The 24,521-nt window shown below is 41.8% G+C and overlaps 1 protein-coding gene across 1 annotated transcript in view; it reads right to left on the reverse strand.

Moving 5' to 3' along the window:
• The window catches only part of prex1.S (phosphatidylinositol-3,4,5-trisphosphate-dependent Rac exchange factor 1 S homeolog), a 168,949-nt gene that overhangs the window by 104,352 nt on the left and 40,076 nt on the right, over positions 1-24,521 (reverse strand). The window contains exons 2-3 of the mRNA XM_041579090.1: positions 9,817-9,888; positions 2,691-2,813 (exon numbers count right to left, since the gene is read on the reverse strand). Of these exons, the coding sequence (XP_041435024.1) occupies positions 2,691-2,813; positions 9,817-9,888 (195 nt within the window). The remainder of the gene's footprint in view (positions 1-2,690; positions 2,814-9,816; positions 9,889-24,521) is intronic.

The raw sequence follows: 24,521 nt of genomic DNA on the forward strand, positions 1-24,521 counted from the left end.
CCCATAGGCTAACATTGACTTTGGTAGCTTTTAGATGAAGACCTAGGGGGTCGAAGTTTTTTTTAAAGAGACAGTACTTCGACTATCGAATGGTCGAATAGTCAAACGATTTTTACTTCGAATCCTTTGTAGTCGAAGGTCGAAGTAGCCCATTCGATGGTCGAAGTAGCCCAAAAAAAACTTCGAAATTCGAAGTTTTTTACCTTCGAAACCTTCACTCGAAGTTAGTGAAACGGCCCCTTAGTGTTCCAAAGATAATCAACTACATCCTTCTTCCAGCGCCATGTCAAGCCACTTGCCCGAGTCATATTTTCAGGCTCCCCATCCACTTACAGAATCAGGATCGCTCAAGTCAAGGAAATGCAGAGATACGAGCATTAGTACTGTGTTGTCTGCCCAAGAATAACAAATTCAAAGGAAGGAAACACAGAAGAGAAATTCCCAGGCACCAGGAAACAGGCAGGAGCCTGGCTTTTCGCCATCTTTCTCTCCTCCAAATCCATGAAGTGTGCAAGGGATTTCAACGAGCTAGGGGCATCCTGGCATCATAGAGAGACACGTTTCACACATTGCAGTTCCTACTTGAGTTGCCAATTGGTTTTGTCAACCCTTGACCATTGAAACGTATAAATCTGACCATTGATGGTAAGGGCTAGCAATTGCGTCTAATAGGGACCTATGGAGACATGTCGGGACAGGAACTATTGAAATAGTGATTTTCACCCAGATATCAATCAGACAGGACCTCCTGACAGCCCCAGAAATAGGCCAGATTAGCTGCCGAGACTGAAGAGGCTGAGCAACTAACCATAAGTGTATGGCCAGTCTAATTCTCAGACTGGGTATGATATACATTTTGAATTCCCTACTGCTTTGACAGACGACAGGCTTGCTTTACCTGGACATTCCAGAGGACAAAAAAGTGATTTTAGATAGGGGTCAACATCGGGCTGTTCGGGCTCCCTACATGGTTATCATCTTGGACAACAATTCATTTAACTTCTAATATTCTATTATTTTAAGAGGATGTTATGAGGCCTAGTCACCAGCGTTTGCCCTAGGTAACAGTAGTAACCTCATACTAATTAATGTTACCTGTCTCATAGTAGTATAACTCCTTAGTCCCAAGAGCTGCCCTTAAATCAGTTCCTTCTAGTTGAAGAAACTCTCTATTCCCCAGAACTTATCCCTTATATCTTGAGGTAACCACTCAGCCCCTTTAGCATGAATATCGCCATAGCCCCAAAGCAGCATTATTAATCATCCTCTGAGTATATTCAGAGGATAATACAGCAATATACTGATATCATGCATTGAATGCTCGTCCTGATATTGTTGCTCACTTCCTAAGCTTTGAAAAACCAGCAAAATATTAGTGTTCTATTTGACTTCTGAAGTCAAACACTTGTGTAGCGTGTGGATGAAATTTAGCATGAATTATATTACATGAGAGTTTCCAATTGGACTTCACTTTGTGGTTCTTGAATTCATTCTTGTACAGCAGCTGGTATTTATATTAGGTCAGTTGTTAGGGTTTCATGTCACCTAGCAACTAGGCAGAAGTATGAAACAGGGGGCTTCTTGAGGGGCCTATGGTAAGCTAGCCGGTGAGGGGACCCCATATTGAAGGATTCCTCTCCCTCTACTCTAGTTGCCATCAGTGCAGGGGCCGTCTTACTCCTTAAAGAAGAAGGAAAGTAAGTAAGCTTTATCAGAAAGATGAATATAAATACACCAGTAAACCCTCAAAGTAATGCTGCTCTGAGTCCTCTGTCAAAACAAACACCAAATTTCTTTCCTTCTATTGTGTACTCATGGGCTTCTGTATCAGACTTTCTGTTTTCAGCTTAAACTTCCAGGGCTAGGGCTTGAGCATGCTCAGTTTGCTCCTCTCTCCCTCTCTGCTGTAATCTGAACCCAGAGCTATGAGTGAGCAGGGACAGACTCAGGCAGGAAGTGATGTCACACCAAGCTAATATGGCAGTTGCCGTCCTAAACAAACTGAGAGCTTCTATAGATCTTAACTTAGGTATAGAACATTATTCTACAGAATAAATATAACATTCTAGCTTGCACTTTTGTGGTTAATCTATTGGCAATAAACTACAGTACTTCGGGTAGCTTTCCTTCTCCTTTAAGCACAGGGCAGCTGCCCATATTTGCCACCCCCTAAGGACAGTGTTTGACAAACCTTGGTGCACTCTTGGAATGTTTTATCTTATTGTGCATCTTTTGCAAAAGGTCTGCTATAAATTCCCCTTTGATTAAACACATTAGAATTGTGCATCATTTTCTTAAATGCCCACTGCTTCGGCTTTACTTTTCCACTTTGACTGATTATTTAATCACTGAATTTTTCTCATTGTTGGACGGAGCAGGAAAGAAAAACATTGGACGCAGATAGAAATCTAAACCAGCTCCCCCTTTATAACGCTCATGGCTTCTAAAAATACTGTGCCTTTGCTCATTTTCTAGAGAGCTGTAAGGAATTATCAGGGATGCTGATTTCATTGTGTTTGGAGGTTTCCCACCAGCCACGGTTCCTCCGTGTAATCTAACCACGGGCTGATACTTGGACCCTCCTGCAACCCAGATAAGCAACACAATTGGGGGAGGCTCTGGCTGGAAAATAAGCGGATAGAAAGTTGTTGTTTTTTTTCAGATAACAGAAGGAAAATATCTGCACTCACAAATTTCAAGAAAATGTGTCCAAGTTTGTGGTGTGTTTGAGGTTCTGGCTGAAGACTGCTCTCCAGGGCTTCCAAGAATTCCTTGTGGACCTCCAGGATGTCTTCAATATTGGAGAACAGAATCTAAAAAAAAAAGAGGAGATGATATAAGTTTCAACTTGAGATGCACATGATGATTTATTAAAAGGCTTAATATGCCCTTATTGATTAAACACAGATCACTCTGGTGGGCCTAGAGGACCACGGGCCAAGTGGAAACCTGGATAACGATGCCATGAAAAAAGCTCAATTTCCTAAAGTAATTTTAGGGATAATTTGGAAACTTTTAGTTACGCTTCTGGAGAGAAACAGGGAAATTATGAAAAAATAGAAGAAACATTTTCAATTTCTTTGAAATACAACTCCCAGGATCCCATGGCAGCCAAAGGCTTTTTAACCGCTTGTGTGTCCAAGAGATCTGCAACGCGTGCATTGGAACCCTGCCTGGGGACAACGGGGTTAAACCCTAAAGTTTCAGCTGCCAGTGCTTTGAGCCCATTTGTGCATCTGGTAAAAAGATTCACTCAATCACATAAAAAACCCCAAAAAAAACAACTTATTTTTAGTCTATTTTAATTCACACAGTCTTGATCCACCTTAATGCGCTGTCCATGGTCTGTTCCCTGTGCAATCCCTTATATTGGCTTTGCTCTGCAGTAAGATATAATTGCATTTAGCTGGCTACACTAATTTAGCATTAAAGGAACAGGATACACAGTAGATAACAGATAAGTACTACTATAGTTTATATAAACAAGCTGCTGTGTAGCAATGGGGGTGGCCATTCAAGCACAGGATACGCAGTAGATAACAGATAAGTACTACTATAGTTTATATAAACAAGCTGCTGTGTAGCCATGGGGGCAGCCATTCAAGCACAGGATACACAGTAGATAACAGATAAGTACTACTATAGTTTATATAAACAAGCTGCTGTGTAGCCATGGGGGTAGCCATTCAAGCACAGGATACACAGTAGATAACAGATAAGTACTACTATAGTTTATATAAACAAGCTGCTGTGTAGCCATGGGGGCAGCCATTCAAGCACAGGATACACAGTAGGTATAAAGCATGCAGCACAGAATCCTTTCCACCTCCTTCCTATTCCCTCATTCCCATTGAAATACAAATGAACCGGCAACAGTTACAGCAAAAAAACATACAACACATTTTAAGGTGTAAAAATTTGAAATTGGAGGTGAAATATTCACAGTTTATTAGGTGAGAAACTCTTGGAGGGTCTGTACGTCCATGTGCACTCATAATAATTAGGGATGCACTGAATCCACTATTTGGGATTCGGCCAAATCCCTGAATCCTTTGTTAAAGATTTGAATACCGAACCAAATCCTAATTTGCATATGTAAATTAGGGGCAGGAAAGTAAAACGTGGAAAAAATTCTTTTGTGATTAAAAGTCACGTGATTTCCCTACCCACCCCTAATTTACATATGCAAATTAAGATTCTGTTAGGCCAGGCACAAGGATTCAGCCGAATCCTACTGAAAAAGGCAGAATCTTGGCTGAATCCCCAACCAATACCTGGATTCGGTGCATCCCTAATAAAAACAGCCAACAGACCAAGAACAAGGGATCAAAATGAGCAGCAGAACCTGCTGTAAGTCGGCCCGGTTGCTGTTGAAATGCGATCGTTCATTTCTAACAGAGGAATGTTTATCTTACAGAACAAATCTGTTTCATAGAATAACAAGGAAGTGATGAAGAACACATTGGCTGCAAACTCCGGCACATTTCTGACCTACATTTCCTGATATAAACTGGATTATTAAGGATATTTCCACTGTTTTACTATAATCCATCTGCGGGTAACGACTGCAATGTTTGTTGAGCGGAGAAATAAAATGAAATGTGTAAATGGTTTCCATCTGTGGTTGATCAGTAGCAGCAAGTGCAGCAACTGGGAGAGGTCCCCATAACTCGGGATGGGGAGAGGGGGACTGGAAATGCACCCCAACTGCTCCAGGATTCCTATAGGGAGAGTTTTGAGTCAGTCAGTTGTTACAGTGCACCGTGTATTATGTTTGAGCTGCGTGCATTATTATACACAAGGAATTCCTTCTCGCCGACATCCATGTTTTTCTAACATTATTTCATATATAAAAACGGATGCTCTAGCGCCAGATGTGGCCCACCAAGAGGGAAGAAATACAGCCCACCCAACAGCATTACTGAATTAGCCATGGCACCGGTGTGAGTTATAACTGGCAATATGTCAGGGTTAGTCGGAACACTCAGGGCAATAACTTTGCCATATCCTATCACTGCAGTCCAGATATTACATGTAACTGCCTAGTGGTAGATTGGAGCAAAGATTCTGTTTAACAACAGTGTTATAATGATTTATTGGCCTATTCTGCCACATTCTGGCCTATTGCATTTGCAATGTGGTTGTTGGGGTCACTGACCCCGGCAACCAAAAATAAAAAACTGACTAGGTTGTCAACTTTTTCAAGTAAACTTACCAATCAGGGATGGTTGGACAAAAATGATATCAACGGGTGGGGCAGTTACACAGGGGATGGGGCCATTTATAAAGCCAATGGCACAATTGGGAGGATTGTGAAAGGCCCAGAAACTTGTCGCTGATTGTGGACTATCCAGGGAAAGAAAAGGTAAGATCAGGGCTTAAGATGGTAAATCTGCAATAGTGGCCATGACCTTGGCTAGTGTTTTATCAGCAAAGCCAGTGAAATGCCTAAAATGCATTAAAGTCAATGGGCGTCCGAATAAATTTGACAATTTTTAATTTATTCGGATGCCCATTGACTTTAATGAATTTGGACAAAATAGGAGCATGTATGAAAATTGTAGCGGGTATCGAATTGCAGCGCGTCAAAAACACTTTGACTTCAATGCGTTTCGCAAATTTTTCGGGACAAATTCGTTCATCACTAATTAACAGCAGAGGGACTGAATAGAAGGACAAGCAATAAGAAAAATAAAGACTCAGAGTTGCCACCCAGGAGGCATTTCACTGGCTTTGTTGATAAAACACTAGCCAAGGTCATCACTACTGTTAATCTTCCATTCCAATTTTCAGCTGATGCCTGGTTGCTAAGGCAAGCAAGCCCTAGCAACTATATAGCTGTTAACATCCCAAGCCAAAAATTTAAATTGTTGAAACATGAAATACTAAAAAAATTAAGACCCGCTGTAAATTGTTTTAGAATACAACTGCCATGCATAAAATGTCGATGGATTACCCCTTGGTATATGAATGATATACCCCGAAGCTGGCTTGTTCTGGGAAGGGCCGCATTTATAGACAATGGCTTTTTCAGCACGGCTATATATATAAAGTCTCTATATAAAGTTCTTGAAAGGTTTGATCTATTATGTAGGACAGACAGCCGCCACTTGAAATTTAGCAAATGTTGCCAAATGGAGACCTAGAGGTTACGAAGGCAAAGGCCAAGGCATTCCAAAGATACAGTCCGACCACACACATCCATACTGTACACCAAGTGCTCTAGTTAAAGGAATAGGAGGAAGGAGGCTGCAAGATATATAAGGAGCTTTGATGCTTTGTGGCACTGCTGCAGCCCTTGATCTACAAATAAAGCATTTGCACCGTAAGGAGACAGCTGAGGGGGTTAATATTCTGGCACTTGCAGGAAACAAGGTCCATTCTAGGGTTTGCACAATGCAACTCTGATCTCAGCTGTTTGCACAAAGGCTTCCCGAGCCATTTCAGCATTCCCTGCTCTCCCCATAAAGAGCCCACGGCTAAAAACTGGGGCTGTTTGTCAGAAATTAATTCAACAAGCAGGTGCTTTTTTCTGCCACTTTAGGAGACAGAGGCGAGCACTATCCCAAGCTGTCAGTAGAGCAGGAAAGAATTAAATGCCGATTCTGAAACACAAATTCTTCCTCTATCAAAGGAACACTCACAAATGAGTTCGAACATCCGCTGACCTTTCTATGCTGAAAATTGCTCATGATGCATTCCTGATGGGCCTGTAATTATGCATATTGAGGTTCACAGGAAGTAAGGTATGCAAAAAGGTAATCGCAGGAAGCAAGGTAGAGAAAAATATTAATCACAGGAAGTGAGGTATGCAAAAAAGTAATTGCAGAAAGTGAGGTAGAGAAAAACAGTAATCAAAGGAAGTGAGGTATGCAGAAAAGTAATTGCAGAAACGGAGGTATGCAAAAAGGTAATCGCATGGAGTTATGCAAAAAAGTAATCACAGGAAGTGAGGTATGCAAAAAGGTAATCGCAGGAAGTAAGGTATGCAAAACAGTCATTGCAGGAGTGAGGTAGAGAAAAACAGTAATCGCAGGAAGTGAGGTATGCAAAAAAGTAATTGCAGAAAGTGAGGTAGAGAAAAACAGTAATCACAGGAAGTGAGGCATGCAAAAAAGTAATCGCAGGAAGTGAGGTATGCAAAAAGGTAATCACAGGAAGTGCGTTATGCAAAAAGGTACTCGCAGGAAGTAAGGTATGCAAAACAGTCATTGCAGTAAGTGAGGTAGAGAAAAACAGTAATCGCAGGAAGTGAGGTATGCAAAAAGGTAATCGCAGGAAGTGAGGTATGCAAAAAGGTAATCAAAGGAAGTGAGGTATGCAAAACAGTCATTGCAGGAAGTGAGGTAGAGAAAAACATTAATCGCAGGAAGTGAGGTATGCAAAACAGTAATCGCAGGAAGTGAGGGGATGTGAAAATGGCTACCAGCACAAAGCAAAAGATAAAAAAAGTCCAAGTGCAATTGTAGAAAGCTAGGCACAGTTATAGGATCCATTATCCAGAAATACTTTTTAGTGTTTTTAAGAAAATGTTCATTTTTTGCCCCCAATTTTCAGTTTACGTGGCTATGTCAGTGTGTATTGGTTTTGACTGACTGATAAAACCTGGTGCTGTTATGTGTAAGTACAATCAGCATTGCTTCTCTTGTTACAAAACTGACCGATTGATGGAAGCAATTGGCAGATTAACGGTGCCGTTAGCTAAACCATTTCAAACTGGGGGCACACAAAGCTACTGGGGGAGATCACTCGGCGACAAATCGCTTCTTCTTCGGGCGACTGATCTCCCCGAACTGCCTTCCTGTCAGCTAGAATCTAAATTGCTGGCGGGATGGCACTTGGATCGCTTAATTTTCCCAAAGTTTTCCTCACGATGCACCTTCGGGTGCCTTTGGGAAAACAAATTTAGATTCTATCTAGCGGGGAGGCAGTTTGGGGAGATTAGTCACCTGAAGAAGAAGAGGTTTGTTTAGTCTGCCCCCGCCCTTATGGGTAAGGGCATAATGGGCGATTCGGGGAGATTTTGCGGCGACCAATCTCCCCGAATGCCTTCCCTCACTCTGCACAGGCTCAAATGAAAAATCGCTGGCACTAATCACACGCTGCGATTCATTTTCCAAAGTCGCCCGAAGTTGCCTCACGAGGTCGCCGCAAAGTCGAGGCGATTAGTTGCCAGGCGACTAAATCTCCCTGAATCGCCCCAGTGTGCCCCGAGACAATATAAAAATCATAAAACCAATCCTTGAAACAGATTTATTAAATCCCCTGCAGTCTGGGTGCATTACACCTCTATGACAGGTTCCTTGAATAAAACAATAACCTTTCTGCCAGTATTAATAAAAAAAAGCACTCGTCCTCGGAGCCACAAAAGCGTAATAATGATAATGAACCATTTCATCCGAGCTCCAGGGATTTCAATATCTTATTTGGAGATAGTCCTGACATCTGCTGTGTAAGTGAAGTCGTTATCACGGAGAGCGCTCTGTCGGACAGATATAAAATAATAATGAACGGGGCGCATGTGGGAAAGACAGAGGACAGCTGCTGCAGAACCTCCAGGGAGGGAATAATGACTGACAGCTTTGCTTCTCAGGGGGCTGCAGCAGGGGACTGTCTCCACCTGGGCCCTGTTAAGTACAATGGTGTCAGATAAGGTGGGCAGCCCACTATATGTTCAGCGGTAAAGCCCCTTCGATTTTTTTTTAATCAGAGTTCCTTGTTTTTGTTATTTCAGGTCTACACTGTCAGAATTCTCGGGAGTGTTTTTGTTTTCTTTCTTTTGCTTCCATTTCCCTGGTGGCGAGAGCTGGCTCCTGTGATTTTACAGGCAAACTGCCAACCTGTCTCCTTTAGGGCTTCCTGCTACTGTCTAGGAACTGCCTTATCTGTCAGCTGCTCGGCCTTCATTCACGTGGAATAGATCCTGATCGGTGCTGCCAAACCATCACACACAGGGGTACATTGCTTGGCCAAACTGCCCCTACATACAGAGATTGGGGGGGGCTGTTCACATGCAGGAGGGTCTCACTGTATGGAATGACCCCCTCCCCAAGTTAACACATACCTCCCTGTCCTGTTATTCACGGGACAGTCCCAATGTGGACAGCTCAACCCACAGTCCCGGATTGTTACTGAAATGTCTTGACTTTCTCTTTGATCTCCTGCATTGAACGCCCAGAAAAAGATACAAAGTATCTTAAACGTAATTGGGGTTTTTGCCAGAATACATGGCAGGTGCACTTAGATACCTTTGTAACAATATAAGATAAGCAAAGAAACAATTGTAACAAGTTAAGATGAACAGGTCTCTTGGAGAAACAGTGACTTGCAGCTTAAGGGCAGAGACACACGCTGCGATTCGGGGAGATTAGTCGCCTGCCGACAAATTTCCCCTTCTTTTCCCACCGAGTGCCATCCCACCAGCTAGAATGTAAATGGGGATGGCACTCGGAACATAAAAAAGATAAGCAAAAAAATGCAAATATGATTGGCAACTTGCTGACATTCCTCCTGCCGCATTGTATGGTTCCTGTAAACTTTAAGCTCCCTTTTACAGGTATGGGTTCTGTTATCCGGAAACCCATAGTCCAGAAAGCCCCGAATTATGGAACGGCCCTCTCGCATAGACTCCATTATAAAAAAATAATCCAGATTTTTCAAAATGATTTCCTTTTTTCTGTGTAATAATAAAACAGTAGTTTGTACTTGATCCCAACTAAGATACACCCCAGGTCCCGAGCATTCTGGATAAGAGATCCCATACCTGTACTTACTATGCCCTCCATTAATTTATCTCTCCCCCCCCCCCATACTCACCTTAACATTTTCCTCTGAGATACAATTCTCGGCCTTGTCGATGGCATTCTGCCGAATTCTGTGCAAAAAAGCCTACAAGAGAAATAGAAGATGATTATTAGGGAGCCACAAGCAGAGACACCAACACAATTGTATGATAAATTGTCTACCCCCTATTTTACCAACTATACCTGTTCCACCCCCAGACATGCCCCTGTTCCCCCCCAAACAGCCTCCCTGATCCGCCTGTTTTGGAAGCTTTTGGGGTGTATTTCAAGGGGAAATTTCAAGTGCAATTTCTGACAGCGGGTGATTGAGCTACTATTGTGGGTGATCATGGACAAATCAGAATGGCTCCATTTGGTTAAATTAATATGCTGCATCAATTTTAGGCATTTTAGGCTGCTCTTTTCTACATGAGCAAAGCGGAGGTCATACTCTAAACACAGACCTTATAGACAGGAATACAAGCGAGGGACAGATAAGAAGGGTTAGCTGAAGCAGAGTGAGGAAGACCACAGTGTTTTTCAGTTACATAATTGCATTATAAACGGATGTCTTGTTTCAGGAAAGGAGCATAGTACAATATAATGTCTGTGGGGAAACAATAGATGTTCATTATAAAAAGGGAAGGAATGTAGTTATAGCATTCCTTATAAGAGATTAGAAATAAAGTACTATGGATTACTCATGAACGACTAAAGTACATGGGGCTGATAAAGTGACAATACATTTGCTGGGGCCCTTAGCACATAACAAAATTACAGAAACATTGGGGTAACAGTCACCCTGCTATAGTTCAGGGGTACCCAGGGCACAAATAAGCACTCACCCCAAATCTCCCCCTAACTGACCTTCAGACTGGGCCCCCTTAGCTCATAACAAGGTTACAGATATATATAGAAACATTGGGGTAACAGTCACCCTGCTATAGTTCCAGGGGTGCCCAGGGTACAGATAAGAACTCACCCCAAATCTCACCCCAAATCTCCCCCTAACTGACCTTCAGGCTGGGCCCCCTTAGCACATAACAAGGTTACAGATATATAGAAACATTGGGGTGTCACCCTGCTATAGTTCCAGGGGTACCCAGGGCACAAATAAGTACTCACCCCAAATCTCCACCTAACTGGCCTTCAGACTGGGTCCCCTTAGCGCATAACAAGGTTACAGATATATAGAAACATTGGGGTAACAGTCACCCTGCTATAGTTCCAGGGGTACCCAGGGTACAAATAAACACTCACCCCAAATCTCCCCCTAACTGACCTTCAGGCTGAGCCTCCACCCCTACAACCACTCCAGGCTTCACAGGGGGAAGAGGCAGTTGCTCAGTTTGGGAACACTGATCCATAGGGAGGAAGCAATACAATTATTTATCCTACAATGAGAATTCATTTTTATTTTCATCCGCCTGGGTTTTGTGGGTGACAGAGACAGAAATTTATCTTGAGCCCCTTTATAATTAATTTGAATGGACAAATTAAAGTGGTTTATGCTGTTATTCCTGCAGTGCTTTTCTGCTATGCAATTTTCACCCCTGGATCTCCCAGGTTTCATGCAAGTCATTGACATATGAAATAAGGGGTGAGTTGTCGTGAAAAATTAATGAGTGTGAGATGAAGCGATAAGAAAAGAATCCCTGGACTTTAACACATGGGGATATATTTGTCGTTGGTCAAGCAATTTGCATTATTAGCTTTTTTATTCAGCAGCTCTCCAATTTGCAAGATTAATAGTCTGGCTGCTAGGGTTTAATTACCCTAGCAACCACACACTGATTTGAATAATTTGGAGCACTCCAGTTGATCCTCGACTACAATTCCTAGTACAGAGACTACTGGAAGTTGTAGCTGAATATTATTTGTATGCACCTCCCTGCTGTTGTATAATACAATCTGTCTCTGAGAAGATCAGCAGTCCTGCCCTGCTTTATGGCTGAGATTCTAGCTATCTGTATAACAGAAAATTCTGTCCCAGTGACTGCACAGATCCTATCTGATCCCCATTGTAAGCAGCAGTCCTGCCCTGCTTTATGGCAGCTGAGATTCTAGCTATCTGTATAACAGAGCATTCTGTCCCAGTGGCTGCACAGATCCTATCTGATCCCCATTGTAAGCAGCAGTCCTGTCCTGCTTTATGGCAGCTGAGATTCTAGCTATCTGTATAACAGAACATTCTTTCCCAGTGGCTGCACAGATCCTATCTGATCCCCATTGTAAGCAGCAGTCCTGTCCTGCTTTATGGCAGCTGAGATTCTAGCTATCTGTATAACAGAGCATTCTGTCCCAGTGGCTGCACAGATCCTATCTGATCCCCATTGTAAGCAGCAGTCCTGTCCTGCTTTATGGCAGCTGAGATTCTAGCTATCTGTATAACAGAGCATTCTGTCCCAGTGGCTGCACAGATCCTATCTGATCCCCATTGTAAGCAGCAGTTCTGCCCTGCTTTATGGCTGAGATTCTAGCTATCTGTATAACAGAGCATTCTGTCCCAGTGGCACAGATGTCATTTCACAAAGCTTCGACATAGCAGTTGACCCAGTTAAGGCAGGCAAAAAGGGAAATGTTTAATTTCAAAGTAAATGCAAGTATGTGTAAAGTAAGCCAAGTTTACTTATTTTATTATTATATATAATCAGATATAGAGGCAGAAGATGCTGCTTACTTAAAGGAGAATGAAAGCTACCAAAGCAGTTTATTGCCAATAGATTTGCCACAATAGTGCAAGCTATAACACTATATTTATTCTGCGGAATGCTTTACCATACCTGAGTAAACATCTCTAGACATTGTCTCTGTTTGTTTAGGATAGCAGCTGCCATATTAGCTTGGTGTGACATCACTTTCTGCCTGAGTCTCTCCCTGCTCACTCATAGCTCTGGGCTCAGATTACAGCAGTGAGGGGAGGATGGAGGGGAGAGAGAAGCAAACTGAGCATGCTCAAGCCCTAGCCCTGGAGGTTTAAGCTGAAAACAGGAAGTCTGATACAGAAGCCCATGAGTACACAATAGAAGGAAAGAAATGTGCTGTTTCTTTTGACAGAGGACTCAGAGCAGCATTACTTTGAGGGTTTACTGGTGTATTTATATAGACCTTTCTGATAAAGCTTACTTACTTTTAACCTTTCCTTCTCCTTTAACCATAGCATATACTGTAGGTTTAATGCTCTGAACTCATTTCCTCTCCACGAATATAAACGTAATCCTTGAGCCGAAAGGAAAAGATATGAAGTGGAAAGAGATCCTAATTGTATAGGTTTTAAATATCTATTCATGAAAACCTGTGCACTATAATGAAAGCTGCTTCCAGTAACCCCACCCTCACCCATATTCTTAATATACTGTAATCCTTTTTTCCAATCGTTCTAGCAGAAATCAATTCAAGCAAGTCGTTACTCATCTTTCTGAAAATAACTAAAGCAAATCCAGAACCTGGAGTCAGGGGAAAAGGGATCCGCTCCGACTGCAACCATACCAGCACCACTGACTGGACTCAACTCCCTGTGGAGAACTGAGGCCATCACTGGTGTCCGGAATGTGAATATCTGGCTGAATAAGCGGTAGAACACCAAGGATAAATAATGTGAATATAAAAAAAAAAGTGGAAGACACAAGGTTCGAGCAAAAAAAAAAAAAAATCACTGAATTAGCTTTTTTGGGTCATGTTTACAGTTATGACACTTCCCCTTTAATCAGTCATTAGTAAGCGATTTAATAAAATGATAATTTCCAATGTGTGTAGGGTTTTTTCTTCTTTGGAAACTTTGGAAACTCCCAGCACATCCCCCACCAGCGAGGCACAAAGATCCCCTGCTCTGTTGTACCATGATGGACCCCTCCTTGTTCTGTTGATGCGGAGGTGGCAGGGGCCACAGTTGTGTTTGTGGTCAGTAACCAGCTAATGTAGATTCTGCAGAAAAACCCACAGGGCAATAAGATAAGTAGCCAAAAAATTAGTGCTCACAATCATCATAGAAAGGGAAAGTGGCTGAGGCAGGGATGGAACCTACGCAAGAGGATAGAGTTTAGGGGCAACCCCTGCTTAATGTTTATTATCAACAAAGAGATTGACATCAACAAGACAGCAAAACATCAACTGTCCCAGAGGCAGCAGACCCTGAGGAGCCAAGGAATATACAGGGGCCCAGCAGAGATACTGACGGGTGCGTTGAGTTTATCAAAGGTTAAAGAATAAGGCAGGTCCAAGACATTTAGTTGGATCCCCGGTAAATTCAGAGGTTCTTTTTTTTGTATAATTCTATTTAGACATATTGGTGGGAGCTGTTTTTCCTTAGACTGGTACAGTCCAACATTTTCAATGTAGTGGCCCAAGTAGCTGATATGATCATATGGGGGTATGTACAATATAGACACTTAAAAGCCATTGGCTAAAGGGGGTAGCATATCGGTCCCTAAGCCAACCCCTTCACCAGCCTAACCAGTAAATCATTAACTAATTCCTGGACTAGTGTATAAGTTATTGTGTGCCCAGAACATTCCTTTTCTGTAAATTTGTTTTTATACATGTGGTTAGGAGGTGCCATATTGTTTCCCTTAGACAGTAGAGTATGAGGGTATAGCTTATTGTGTGCCTAGAACATTCATTCTCTGTATATTTGTATTTATACATATGGGAAGGAGGTGCCATATTGTTTCCCTTAGACAGTACAGTATGAGGGTATAGCTTATTGTGTGCCCAGATCATTCCTTCTCTGTATATTTGTATTTATACATATGGGAAGGAGGTGCCATATTGTTTCCCTTAGACAGTACAGTATGAGGGTATAGCTTATTGTGTGCCCAGAACATTCCTTCTCTGTATATTTGTATTTATACATATGGGAAGGAGGTGCCATATTGTTTCCCTTAGACAGTACAGTATGAGGGTATAGCTTATTGTGTGCCCAGAACATTCCTTCTCTGTATATTTGTATTTATACATATGGGAAGTAGGTGCCATATTGTTTCCCATAGACAGTACAGTATGAGGGTATAGCTAATTGTGTGCCCAGAACATTCCTTCTCTGTATATTTGTATTTATACATATGGAAGGAGGTGCCATATTGTTTCCCTTAGACAGTACAGTATGAGGGTATAGCTTATTGTGTGCCCAGAACATTCCTTCTCTGTATATTTGTATTTATACATATGGAAGGAGGTGCCATATTGTTTCCCTTAGACAGTACAGTATGAGGGTATAGCTTATTGTGTGCCCAGAACATTCCTTCTCTGTATATTTGTATTTATACATATGGGAAGGAGGTGCCATATTGATTCCCTTAGACAGTACAGTAAGAGAGTGTAGCTTATAGTGTGCCCTAAGACAGACCAGTATGAGGGCAAGGATAGTGGTAGGACAGAGCAATCCCTTTTTGAATACTTATACTGTTCTCAGTTCCTTATTGCTCTTCTGTGTTACACAGCAGGAAATCAAAGAGCACAAGAAGTCTTCTTCCCCCTCCTCTCAGTGTTACCCAAGTAAGGGGAAGACAGAAGATGACGCGCACCTTCCAGGACAGAGACCTGCACTTTATTATTAATTCATAATGACACCCAATGCCTCTCCAGAGACCAAAAGGCGAGAAGTTTCTTTATATTTCCTATTGCGCAGCACAACTAAAAAAAGAAAAATCTCATCAGTCCACGGAAAGTTGAAAGCCAAGTACAGATAACAAAGAAACCCAATCAAAAGTCTTCCCTTTCACGGAACTGTTGAATATATCAACATAAAAATAAACTGAAACTGATAATCCGTCCGTTTAAATGCTGCTGCCATGGCGATGCGCGAGCAGCAAATTTCAGGGCTTAAAAGGTTTTGCCATTTTCCCATGAAATGCCCGCCTCCCACCTTCAGAGGTAATCTGTACAGAACATTCCCTGACATTTTACTGAGCGCACAGCAACCCAATTGATACCGAGAAAATAGCCCACACACTCACCAACCTGGCGCTTCTGATGCCTTTTTCTGATTAGTCCGACTGTAATGAGAGCCCCTATCTAGGGTCCCTGCACAGAGAATCAATTTACATGTAAGGGTGGGGGGTTCAGCCATACTCTACTGAAAGAAACACAATCATCTTGCACCCTTTGTTGTGCTCCTATTCGGAGGAAACACATTTCCAAACAGTCATGTGATCTACAGCTTGGAGTTAGGTTCGGGAAAAGAAATCAATATATGAAAAGCGGTACAGCAATGTGGGAAGCTGAAAGGACAAAACTACACTTCCACACACTTTGCTTGACCCCTTAAAGTGGATGTAACCCTTGATATTAAAGTAACATTTTAACATAATCAAAATATAATGTGCTGTTTCCCTGCACTGGAAAAACTGGTGTGTGTTTGCTTCAGAAACTCTACTGTAGTTGATATTAAACAAGCTGCTGTATAGCCATGGGGGCAGCCATTCAAGCACAGGATACACAATAGATAACAGATAAGTACTATTATAGTTTATATAAACAAGCTGCTGTGTAGCCATTGGGACAGCCATTCAAGAACAGGATACACAGTAGATAAGATGAGTACTACTATAGTTTATATAAACAAGTTGCTGTGTAGTCATGGGAGCAGCCATTCAAGCACAGGATACACAGTAGATAACAGATAAGTACTACTATAGTTTATATAAACAAGCTGTTGTGTAGCCATGGGGGCAGCCATTCAAGCACAGGATACACAGTAGATAACAGATAAGTACTACTATAGTTTATATAAACAAGCTGTTGTGTAGCCATGGGGGCAGCCATTCAAGCACAGGATACACAGTAGATAACAGATAAGTACTACTATAGTTTATATAAACAAGCTGCTGTCTAGACATTGGGGCAGCCATTCAAGCACAGGATACACAGTAGATAACAGATAAGTACTACTATAGTTTATATAAACAAGCTGCTGTGTAGCCATGGGGGCAGCCATTCAAGGACAGGATGCACAGTAGATAAAGATAAGTACTACTATAGTTTTTATAAACAAGCTGCTGTGTAGCCATGGGGGCAGCCATTCAGAGCTGAAAAATGAGAAAAGGCACAGGATATACAGCAGATAAAAGATAAGCTCTGTAGCATACAATGGGATTCTTTAGAACTTATCTGTTATCTACTGTGTATCCTGTGCTTGAATGGCTGCCCCCATGGCTACACAGCAGCTTGTTTATATAAACTATAGTAGTACTTATCGGTTATCTATTGTGTATCCTGTGCTTGAATGACTGCCCCCATGGCTACACAGCAGCTTGTTTACATAAACTATACAGTAGTTGTTTTTTTGAAGCAAACACACCAGTTTTATTGGTGCAGGGCAACAGGTCATTATATTGTCCTTCCCATTTTAATTTTGTGTTGTTACTGTTCCTTTAATGGTTGCAGACGCTGTAAGCTAAAAAGAAGCTTGCAAAGACCAACCAACAAAAAATAAATAAAATGAAGATGCAACTTACTCCATGAAGCACGCTATGCTTATTAGCTATACATGTTATGGTCAGTTTTCACTGCAATATTGACCTTCCTTGCTATATATATTTATAGCATCAGTCCTTTGAGACCATTAGGGCATATTTAAACAATAAATAGAATTTATAAGCATTAAATGTCGGCGTTCGCTAGATGGAACTTGTTAGTAATACACAGAACCTTCCTGTTTTGTCTGCAAGCCTTCCGTGCAGGAGCTTCTTGACACTGCAAAATACAAAGACCTTCCTGCAAGAAGAGGAGCTACACCTCCTCTACTAACCTACACGGGCCTTATCTTGCCTGCTGGGGGCACTATGGAACATAAAGCAAGTTATATTATGCCAAATTCAATTCTACAGTGCCAGATATTGTCGCAGCCTGCAATGGAGCTTAAACAGTACCCCAGAAAATGGCTCATATGGCCAGATAATTCACTGGGCGCTGGTGTGTTCGGTGTGTACCAAGTACTGGTTATAATGTGAACTGCGGAGATAAATGTCTGCTTCTGACTACATTCAGGGTCGGATTACTATAGGTATGGGATCCATTATCCATAAAGGCTTAAATTACAGGAAGGCTGCCTCCCATAGACTCCATTTTAATCAAATAATTCCAATTTTTAAAAATGATTTCCTTTCCCTCTGTAATAATAATTGATGGGCGGATTTGCGAAGCGAAACGGCGAAAAATTATTGAAACAGCGTCGCGTCTCGTTTTTGACGCTGGCCTCTGTTTTTTTGTGCCAGCGGCCAAAAAACGGATGCCGGCATCCATTTTTTGGACACCGGTGAATTTTTGCACCAGCGGCGAATCGCGCAAATTTGCCACAAATTCGCGCCTGCCCAATAAATCCGCCCATCACAAGTAATAATAAAACAGAACCTTGTACTTGATCTGAATTAAGATATTATTAATCCTTATTGGAAGCAAAACCAGCCTATTGGGTTTAATTCATTTTTAAATTAATTTTTAGCAGACTTTAGGTATGGAGATCCAAATTACGGAAAGACTCCTTATTCGGAAACTGTACTTCAAAGAGGTTCTGGTGTTACAAAAAGTTGTGCCAGAGGAGTGAAAGGCAACACTTCTGTGTCCCAAACAAGACACAATACTCACAACAGAAGTTCAATAATGACCAAAAGGCCAGAATAATTACTGTCGTTATCCTACAGCAAGGACATTATTCTAAATTATTCATTAGTGCATTGACAATATCATAGCCCCTGATTATCAGCCAAACAATACAAATCCCCCCCTGCTGCACATCTGTACGATTGATCATGGAAACTGTCCTTCCTAAATGCTTATATTGGAATGTAAGTAAAGGAAACCAATTGGCTAATGAAATGATTGGCTTTCATGCAAAAGGTTAAAGCCCCTTGATTCTAATCTCGTCACTTGCCCTTTAAATACAGATTTTTTTACCTTTTCTATTGACAAGGAAATGCTGGACATATCCAGGCACTTTCAGTTGGCACCTTTGCTGAAAACCATACCAGCCTTCCTATACTTTTATCTATTAACAACATTGGCATCAAGCATCATTTGTAGGTGGCAAACCTATGTGTGCTACTGTCTGATCCCATTCACAAAACCATTTTTTCTGCAAACTGCAAATGCTGCATTAGGCAAGTCAATTATATGCTATCAGTTGGCTCTGCTGTCACTGGCCATGCAGTTCTGATGTTTTCAAGATGTAGACAACCAATATCCAGATGGTGTTAACAGCAATATATCCTCAAATAACTCTTCGGTGACTTCTAATATCCTTATCATCCTTATAATACATGGGTGATACTCAGAGTTCCTTGTATAACTCAGCCTGCAGCCTTGTGTTTTTATATGGTCACAGAACAACCCCTCGGTGACTTCTAATATCCTTATCATTTACAGCAGGGGGTACATTATCCCTTATAATACATGAGTGATACTCAGAGTTCCCTGTATAACTCAGCCTGCAGCCTTGTGCCTTTATATGGTCACAGAACAACCCCTCAGTGACTTCTAATATCCTTATCATTTACAGTAGGGGGTACATTATCCCTTATAATACATGAGTGATACTCAGAGTTCACTGTATAACTCAGCCTGCAGCCTTGTGCCTTTATATGGTCACAGAACAACCCCTCCATGACTTCTAATATCCTTATCATTTACAGTAGGGGTACATTATCCCTTATAATACATGAGTGATACTCAGAGTTCCTTGTATAACTCAGCCTGCAGCCTTATTATATCCTTATATATTGGAGAGTATCTGCCACTAAGGGTTAATAGTCGTGTGAAATGTAGATTAAAGCTGTTCACAGCACATAGTAGTAACACATCTATTTTAAAAGCTGCAAAAATCACACTTTAGTCTGACTACTATAGAGCTGACATCATTCAGCACAACTCTGTTCTTAGCCTAAAATATTCTCCCACTATGTAGAAAAATCTTACAGAATCTAGGGCTGCGTCTGGGAGTCCGACAGTACGTGACCTGCAAATTCCAACAGGCATAAGGCAATGTCCGAAAGAGGGAATGTGATATAGAGACCCTTACAAGCAAGTGCAGCACTTAGGATTCCTGGGCAGCAACTTATCCAACAGCAGTTCATGGTCAAAATGGTCATTACTATTATGGCACAAAACTATTTTGCAGAAGACCAATTATAAAAAAAAAAAAATCAGCATTTTTAATAATAATACCCATCATTATACTCAGAAGAGTAGTGGGAAGTTTGGTCTTGCGCTGGAGGAAGCAATAAAAGAAAACAGGTGCATTAGGTGGGCAAGGAAGTGCAAAAAGAGTGCAGAAGCAGAACCTGCGAGTAGTCAAATAGCAGCACAACTATAATCAAGAAACGGAAATCTTTATTTAATAACTGTCCAGCAATACCCAAGTATTCAGAAGGACATATATTAGATGACAACCATTTCAAGTCTACCTTGTGGCAATCAGTCAACATCACCTAAGTCGTTGGTAAGAAGATACCAAATCAGGAAGTCTATGGAGTCCTAGGCCAGACCAGAGGCCCTGCAAAGTCCCTCGATCATCAGTCATTACTGAAGAGCATCCTCATATCAATCCATAGCTCTAGGGTTTGAGAGAGAAATTATTTATTTACAAGCTGGTGGGAACAGCTGCTGGGGTCTCTCTGCCACTGAACAATGGCTGGATTAAGGGGGCCGTAACGCAGCACTTAGAAGAACAAGATTTTTAGAATTGCTGGGAGCACAGAGAATGACGTGGCCAGTAATGTGAATAATGCCTCTCACTTGTACAACAGTTTCATTGCGACAGATGAAAACATCTGATGGTATTGAGGGCATGAGGAGAGGAAGGCCATTCTGTCAGCAGCTCAACAGTTCCATTTCCTTCATCCTCCTCCTCCTCCTCCTCCTCCTCCTCCTCCTCGCTGATCAGCGTGCCGGATACCACAATAGCAAAACCCACGCGCTTCTGTGGTGCAAACATCAGAAAACCACACACAGGTAACTCCCACCAAATAAAATGAATATATCTAGTAACCCATAGCGACCAGCAGTTGTCTCGGCACAGGCCTAATGTTATATTAGAAGGCTGGATATCTTCTTCATTGTACCTCCTGCCTTGCAATAATCACCTGCTGCCATACCTGCCCCATCATTCTTACTTGCCTGGAAATCCCACATAGCACTGGCCTACTGAGTACAGCAGCTAGAACTCAGCACCATGTGTTTGTTGACAATGGCATAGCAGCACCTGGTACTCTTAATAGCCCTTGAGTTTATTTGCTATGAAATTCCACTCTCTTGCATTCCTCACTCCATTCACCCACCGTTTGTGGACTCAGGGAACAGAACACTCGTTTATAATTACAGGTTCTATTTGTTCCCGAACTTTTATAGGAATTTTATAGATCTCAGAGTATGCAAGCATTCCTCTTTGACTGTTTTTCTTTTGCATCCTTCTTGTGCATGTAACGGGTTATTGCTCTTTTTAATGGTGCAATAAAAATCAAACCTGCAACAAATGCACATGTGGGCAAATGTATGGCGTGCAGTAGGGACACACGTGTGCTCCAACACACACACACGCGGCAGGCCAGAAACAAAACGCTCATTGTGTTTTCGATATTCCTGCTAACTTTATACACAACCCTTAATGGGACAGGCAAGAGGGGGATGTATTGCTGCCCAAAAACCAGTGAAGCCCCAGGAATCTGTTATGGAATAATGAGTTCACAGATACAGAACCTATGATTTCTGTTGGTAATATGTAGTTTAGATAAGCAGAAATTGAGCTCCACTTTACACTGGTCACTGCTAGTCTGGGTAACCAGATACGGAGCTCTACTTTATGCTGGACACATAGTCTAGGTAACTAGATAATGACCTTTCACTTTACTCTGGTCACTAATAGTCTGGGGAAGCAGATACCCCCATCTGGTTTCTAATTTTCTTCTATACCTTGGTCACATGTAGTCTGGGTAACTAGATATTGAGCACAACTTTACACTGGACACACAATGACCTCTGCTTTAGAAGGGATACAAATTTGCCTACATGAGGGCAAAATGCACTTCTGAATGCAGCATTTTCCCCCAGAAATCCCCTTAGTCAACAAGGAGAGCTGCACCGGACGCAACTGCATCCAACATGCCTAAAATTCTGCAAATGCGCCTCAATGCAAACTGGATGCTGTTGTGCTTAAATGGGTGGTTCACCTTTAAGTAAACTTTTAGTATGTTATAGAAAGGATAGTTTTTTTTTAAATATTTGCCTTCTTCTTCTGACTCTTTCCAGCTTTCAAATGGGGGTCACTGACCCCATCTAAAAACAAATGCTCTGTAAGGCTTCTTCTTCTTAATAATAATAATAATAATAATAATAATGTATTGTTATTGCTACGTTTTAGGGTTAGTTCACACGAGGAGATTCGGGGAGATTTTGTCGCCTGGCGACTTATCGCCTCGTCTTCTGAGCGATTATCTCCCGAACTGCCTCATCGTTTTTTCCCATAGGCTACAATGAAAAGTCGCCTGCGCTAATGCAAACGTGGTGATGCGTTTTCTATAGTCGCCCGAAGTTACCTGTGTGAGGCAACTTCGGGCGACTATAGAAAACGCATCACCGAGTATGCATTAGCGCAGGTGACTTTTCATTGTAGCCTATGGGAAAAAACACTGAGGCAGTTCGGGGAGATAGTCGCCCAGAAGACTAGGCGATTAGTCTCCAGGCAACAATATCTCCCCGAATCTCCTCGTGTGAACTAACCCTTATTACACATTTTTCCATTCAGGTCCTCTCCTATTCATATTCTGATCTCTTATTCAAATCAGTGCATGGTTGCTAGGGGAATTTGGATCTGCAATGCTGAAATTGCAAACTGGAGAGCTGCTGAATAAAAAGCTTAATAACTCGAAAACCACAAATAACAAAAAATTTAAAACCGACTGCAAATTGTCACAGAATGTCACTCTCTACATCAGGGATCCCCAACCTTTTGAACCCGTGAGCAACATTCAGAAGTAAAAGGAGTTGGGGAGCAACACTAGCATGAAAAATGTTCTTGGGGTGCCAAATAAGTGCTGTGATTGGCCATTTAGTAGCCCCTATGTGGATTGTCAACCTACATTGAGGCTCTGTTTGGCACCTGGTTTTTATACAACCAAAACTTGCCTCCAAGCCTGGAATTCAAAAATAAGCTCCTGCTTTGAGGCCACTGGGAGCAACATCCAAGGGGTTGGAGAGCAACATGTTGCTCGCGAGCTACTGGTTGGGGATCACTGCTCTACATCATACTAGAAATTAACGCAAAGGTAAACAACCCCTTTAAGATTTAGTTTAAGTCAAGTCTATGTCGTTTTTGTGTGAGTGATACACCTCATACTTTTAGGGTATGTGAGCCGTGCATCTGGATAGAAGATGGCGGTAGCTCCATGGTAGTAATGAGCAAAAAATGTTGCCATGGTTTCACAGCGAATTTGTGTTTCGCAAAAAAAATTGCCATCCATTTGTTTGCGCGTCAAAAAAAACGCAAGTAAAAAAAAAATGACACTTGCATAAGAAAAATGACATGCATCAAAAAATTGACAGTCATCAAAAAAAAAGTGCTTTGTGAAAGTTTAGTCTTTTTTTTTCACAGTTTCGCTCATCACTACTCCATTGTGCCCCCCACATCAATAGACACAGCAACACTTGACGCGGAAAAGGTCGCAGGCAGCGACGACAAGCATAACAATACAGAAGTTCCAAGGAGTGTATGTTGACGCAAATACTTTTAATAAAATTCTGTGCAACTGCAGGGAACTGGTGGTAAGTAAATGTACAGGTATGGGACCTGTTATCCAGAATGCTCGGGTTTCCAGATAAGGGATCTTTCTCAGAATTTGGATCTCCGTAGCCTAAAAATTAATTTAAACATTAATTAAACCCAATAGAACTGATTAAGAGAAAAAGGAAATCATATTTAAAAATTTGGATTATTAGATTAAAGTGGAGTCTATGAGAAATGGGCTTCATGTAATTCAAAGCTTTCTGAATAACGTGTTAGCGGATAATGTACCCCATACCTGTATAGTCTTAGCGGAGGGATCCCCAACCAGTGGCTCATGAGCAACATGTTAAATTGGCCATAGATGTAAAGAATCCCACTAACCGCACGATAATTTGACGGATTGGTCGGACTGCACTGAAATCGGTCGTTCACCAAAGAAGAATCTTTGCGTCTATGGGGACCTTTACTCATTACCTTTATTCCTTGGATGTTGCTCCCAGTGACCTCAAAGCAGGTGATTATTTTTGAATTATTGGCTTGGAATGAAGTTTTAATTGCATAAAAAACAGGTGTACTGCCAAGTAGAGCTTCCTGTAAGGTGCAAGTCCTCATAGGAGCTACCAAATACACCAATCACAGCCCTAATTTGGCACTCCCAGGAAATGTTTTCATGCTTGTGTTGCTCCCCAACTCTGAATGTGGCTCATGGGTAAAAATGGTTGGGGACCCATATCTTAGCGTAACCAAATACTGACCTCTGCTTTACACACAGTAAAAGTAACTAGATATTAAACTCTGCTGCCATTAGTAACATACTGGAGCAATAGGAAACATGCCCCTTCTTTACAGTTGAGTGATCGCTCAAGAGGCTGCTTGTGAAGTGGATCTTTTTGGGGAAGACGCTTAGGGTAAGGGCACACCTTGCGATTTCCGGGAGATTTAGTCGCCTGGTGACTAATCGCCTCTTCTTTGGGGCAACTAATCTCCCTGAACACCTTCCCTCTGTTTTGCGCCGGCTATAATGAAAA

The sequence above is a fragment of the Xenopus laevis genome, chromosome 9_10S (assembly GCF_017654675.1).
Source record: "Xenopus laevis strain J_2021 chromosome 9_10S, Xenopus_laevis_v10.1, whole genome shotgun sequence".
In the NCBI taxonomy this organism is placed as follows: domain Eukaryota; kingdom Metazoa; phylum Chordata; class Amphibia; order Anura; family Pipidae; genus Xenopus; species Xenopus laevis.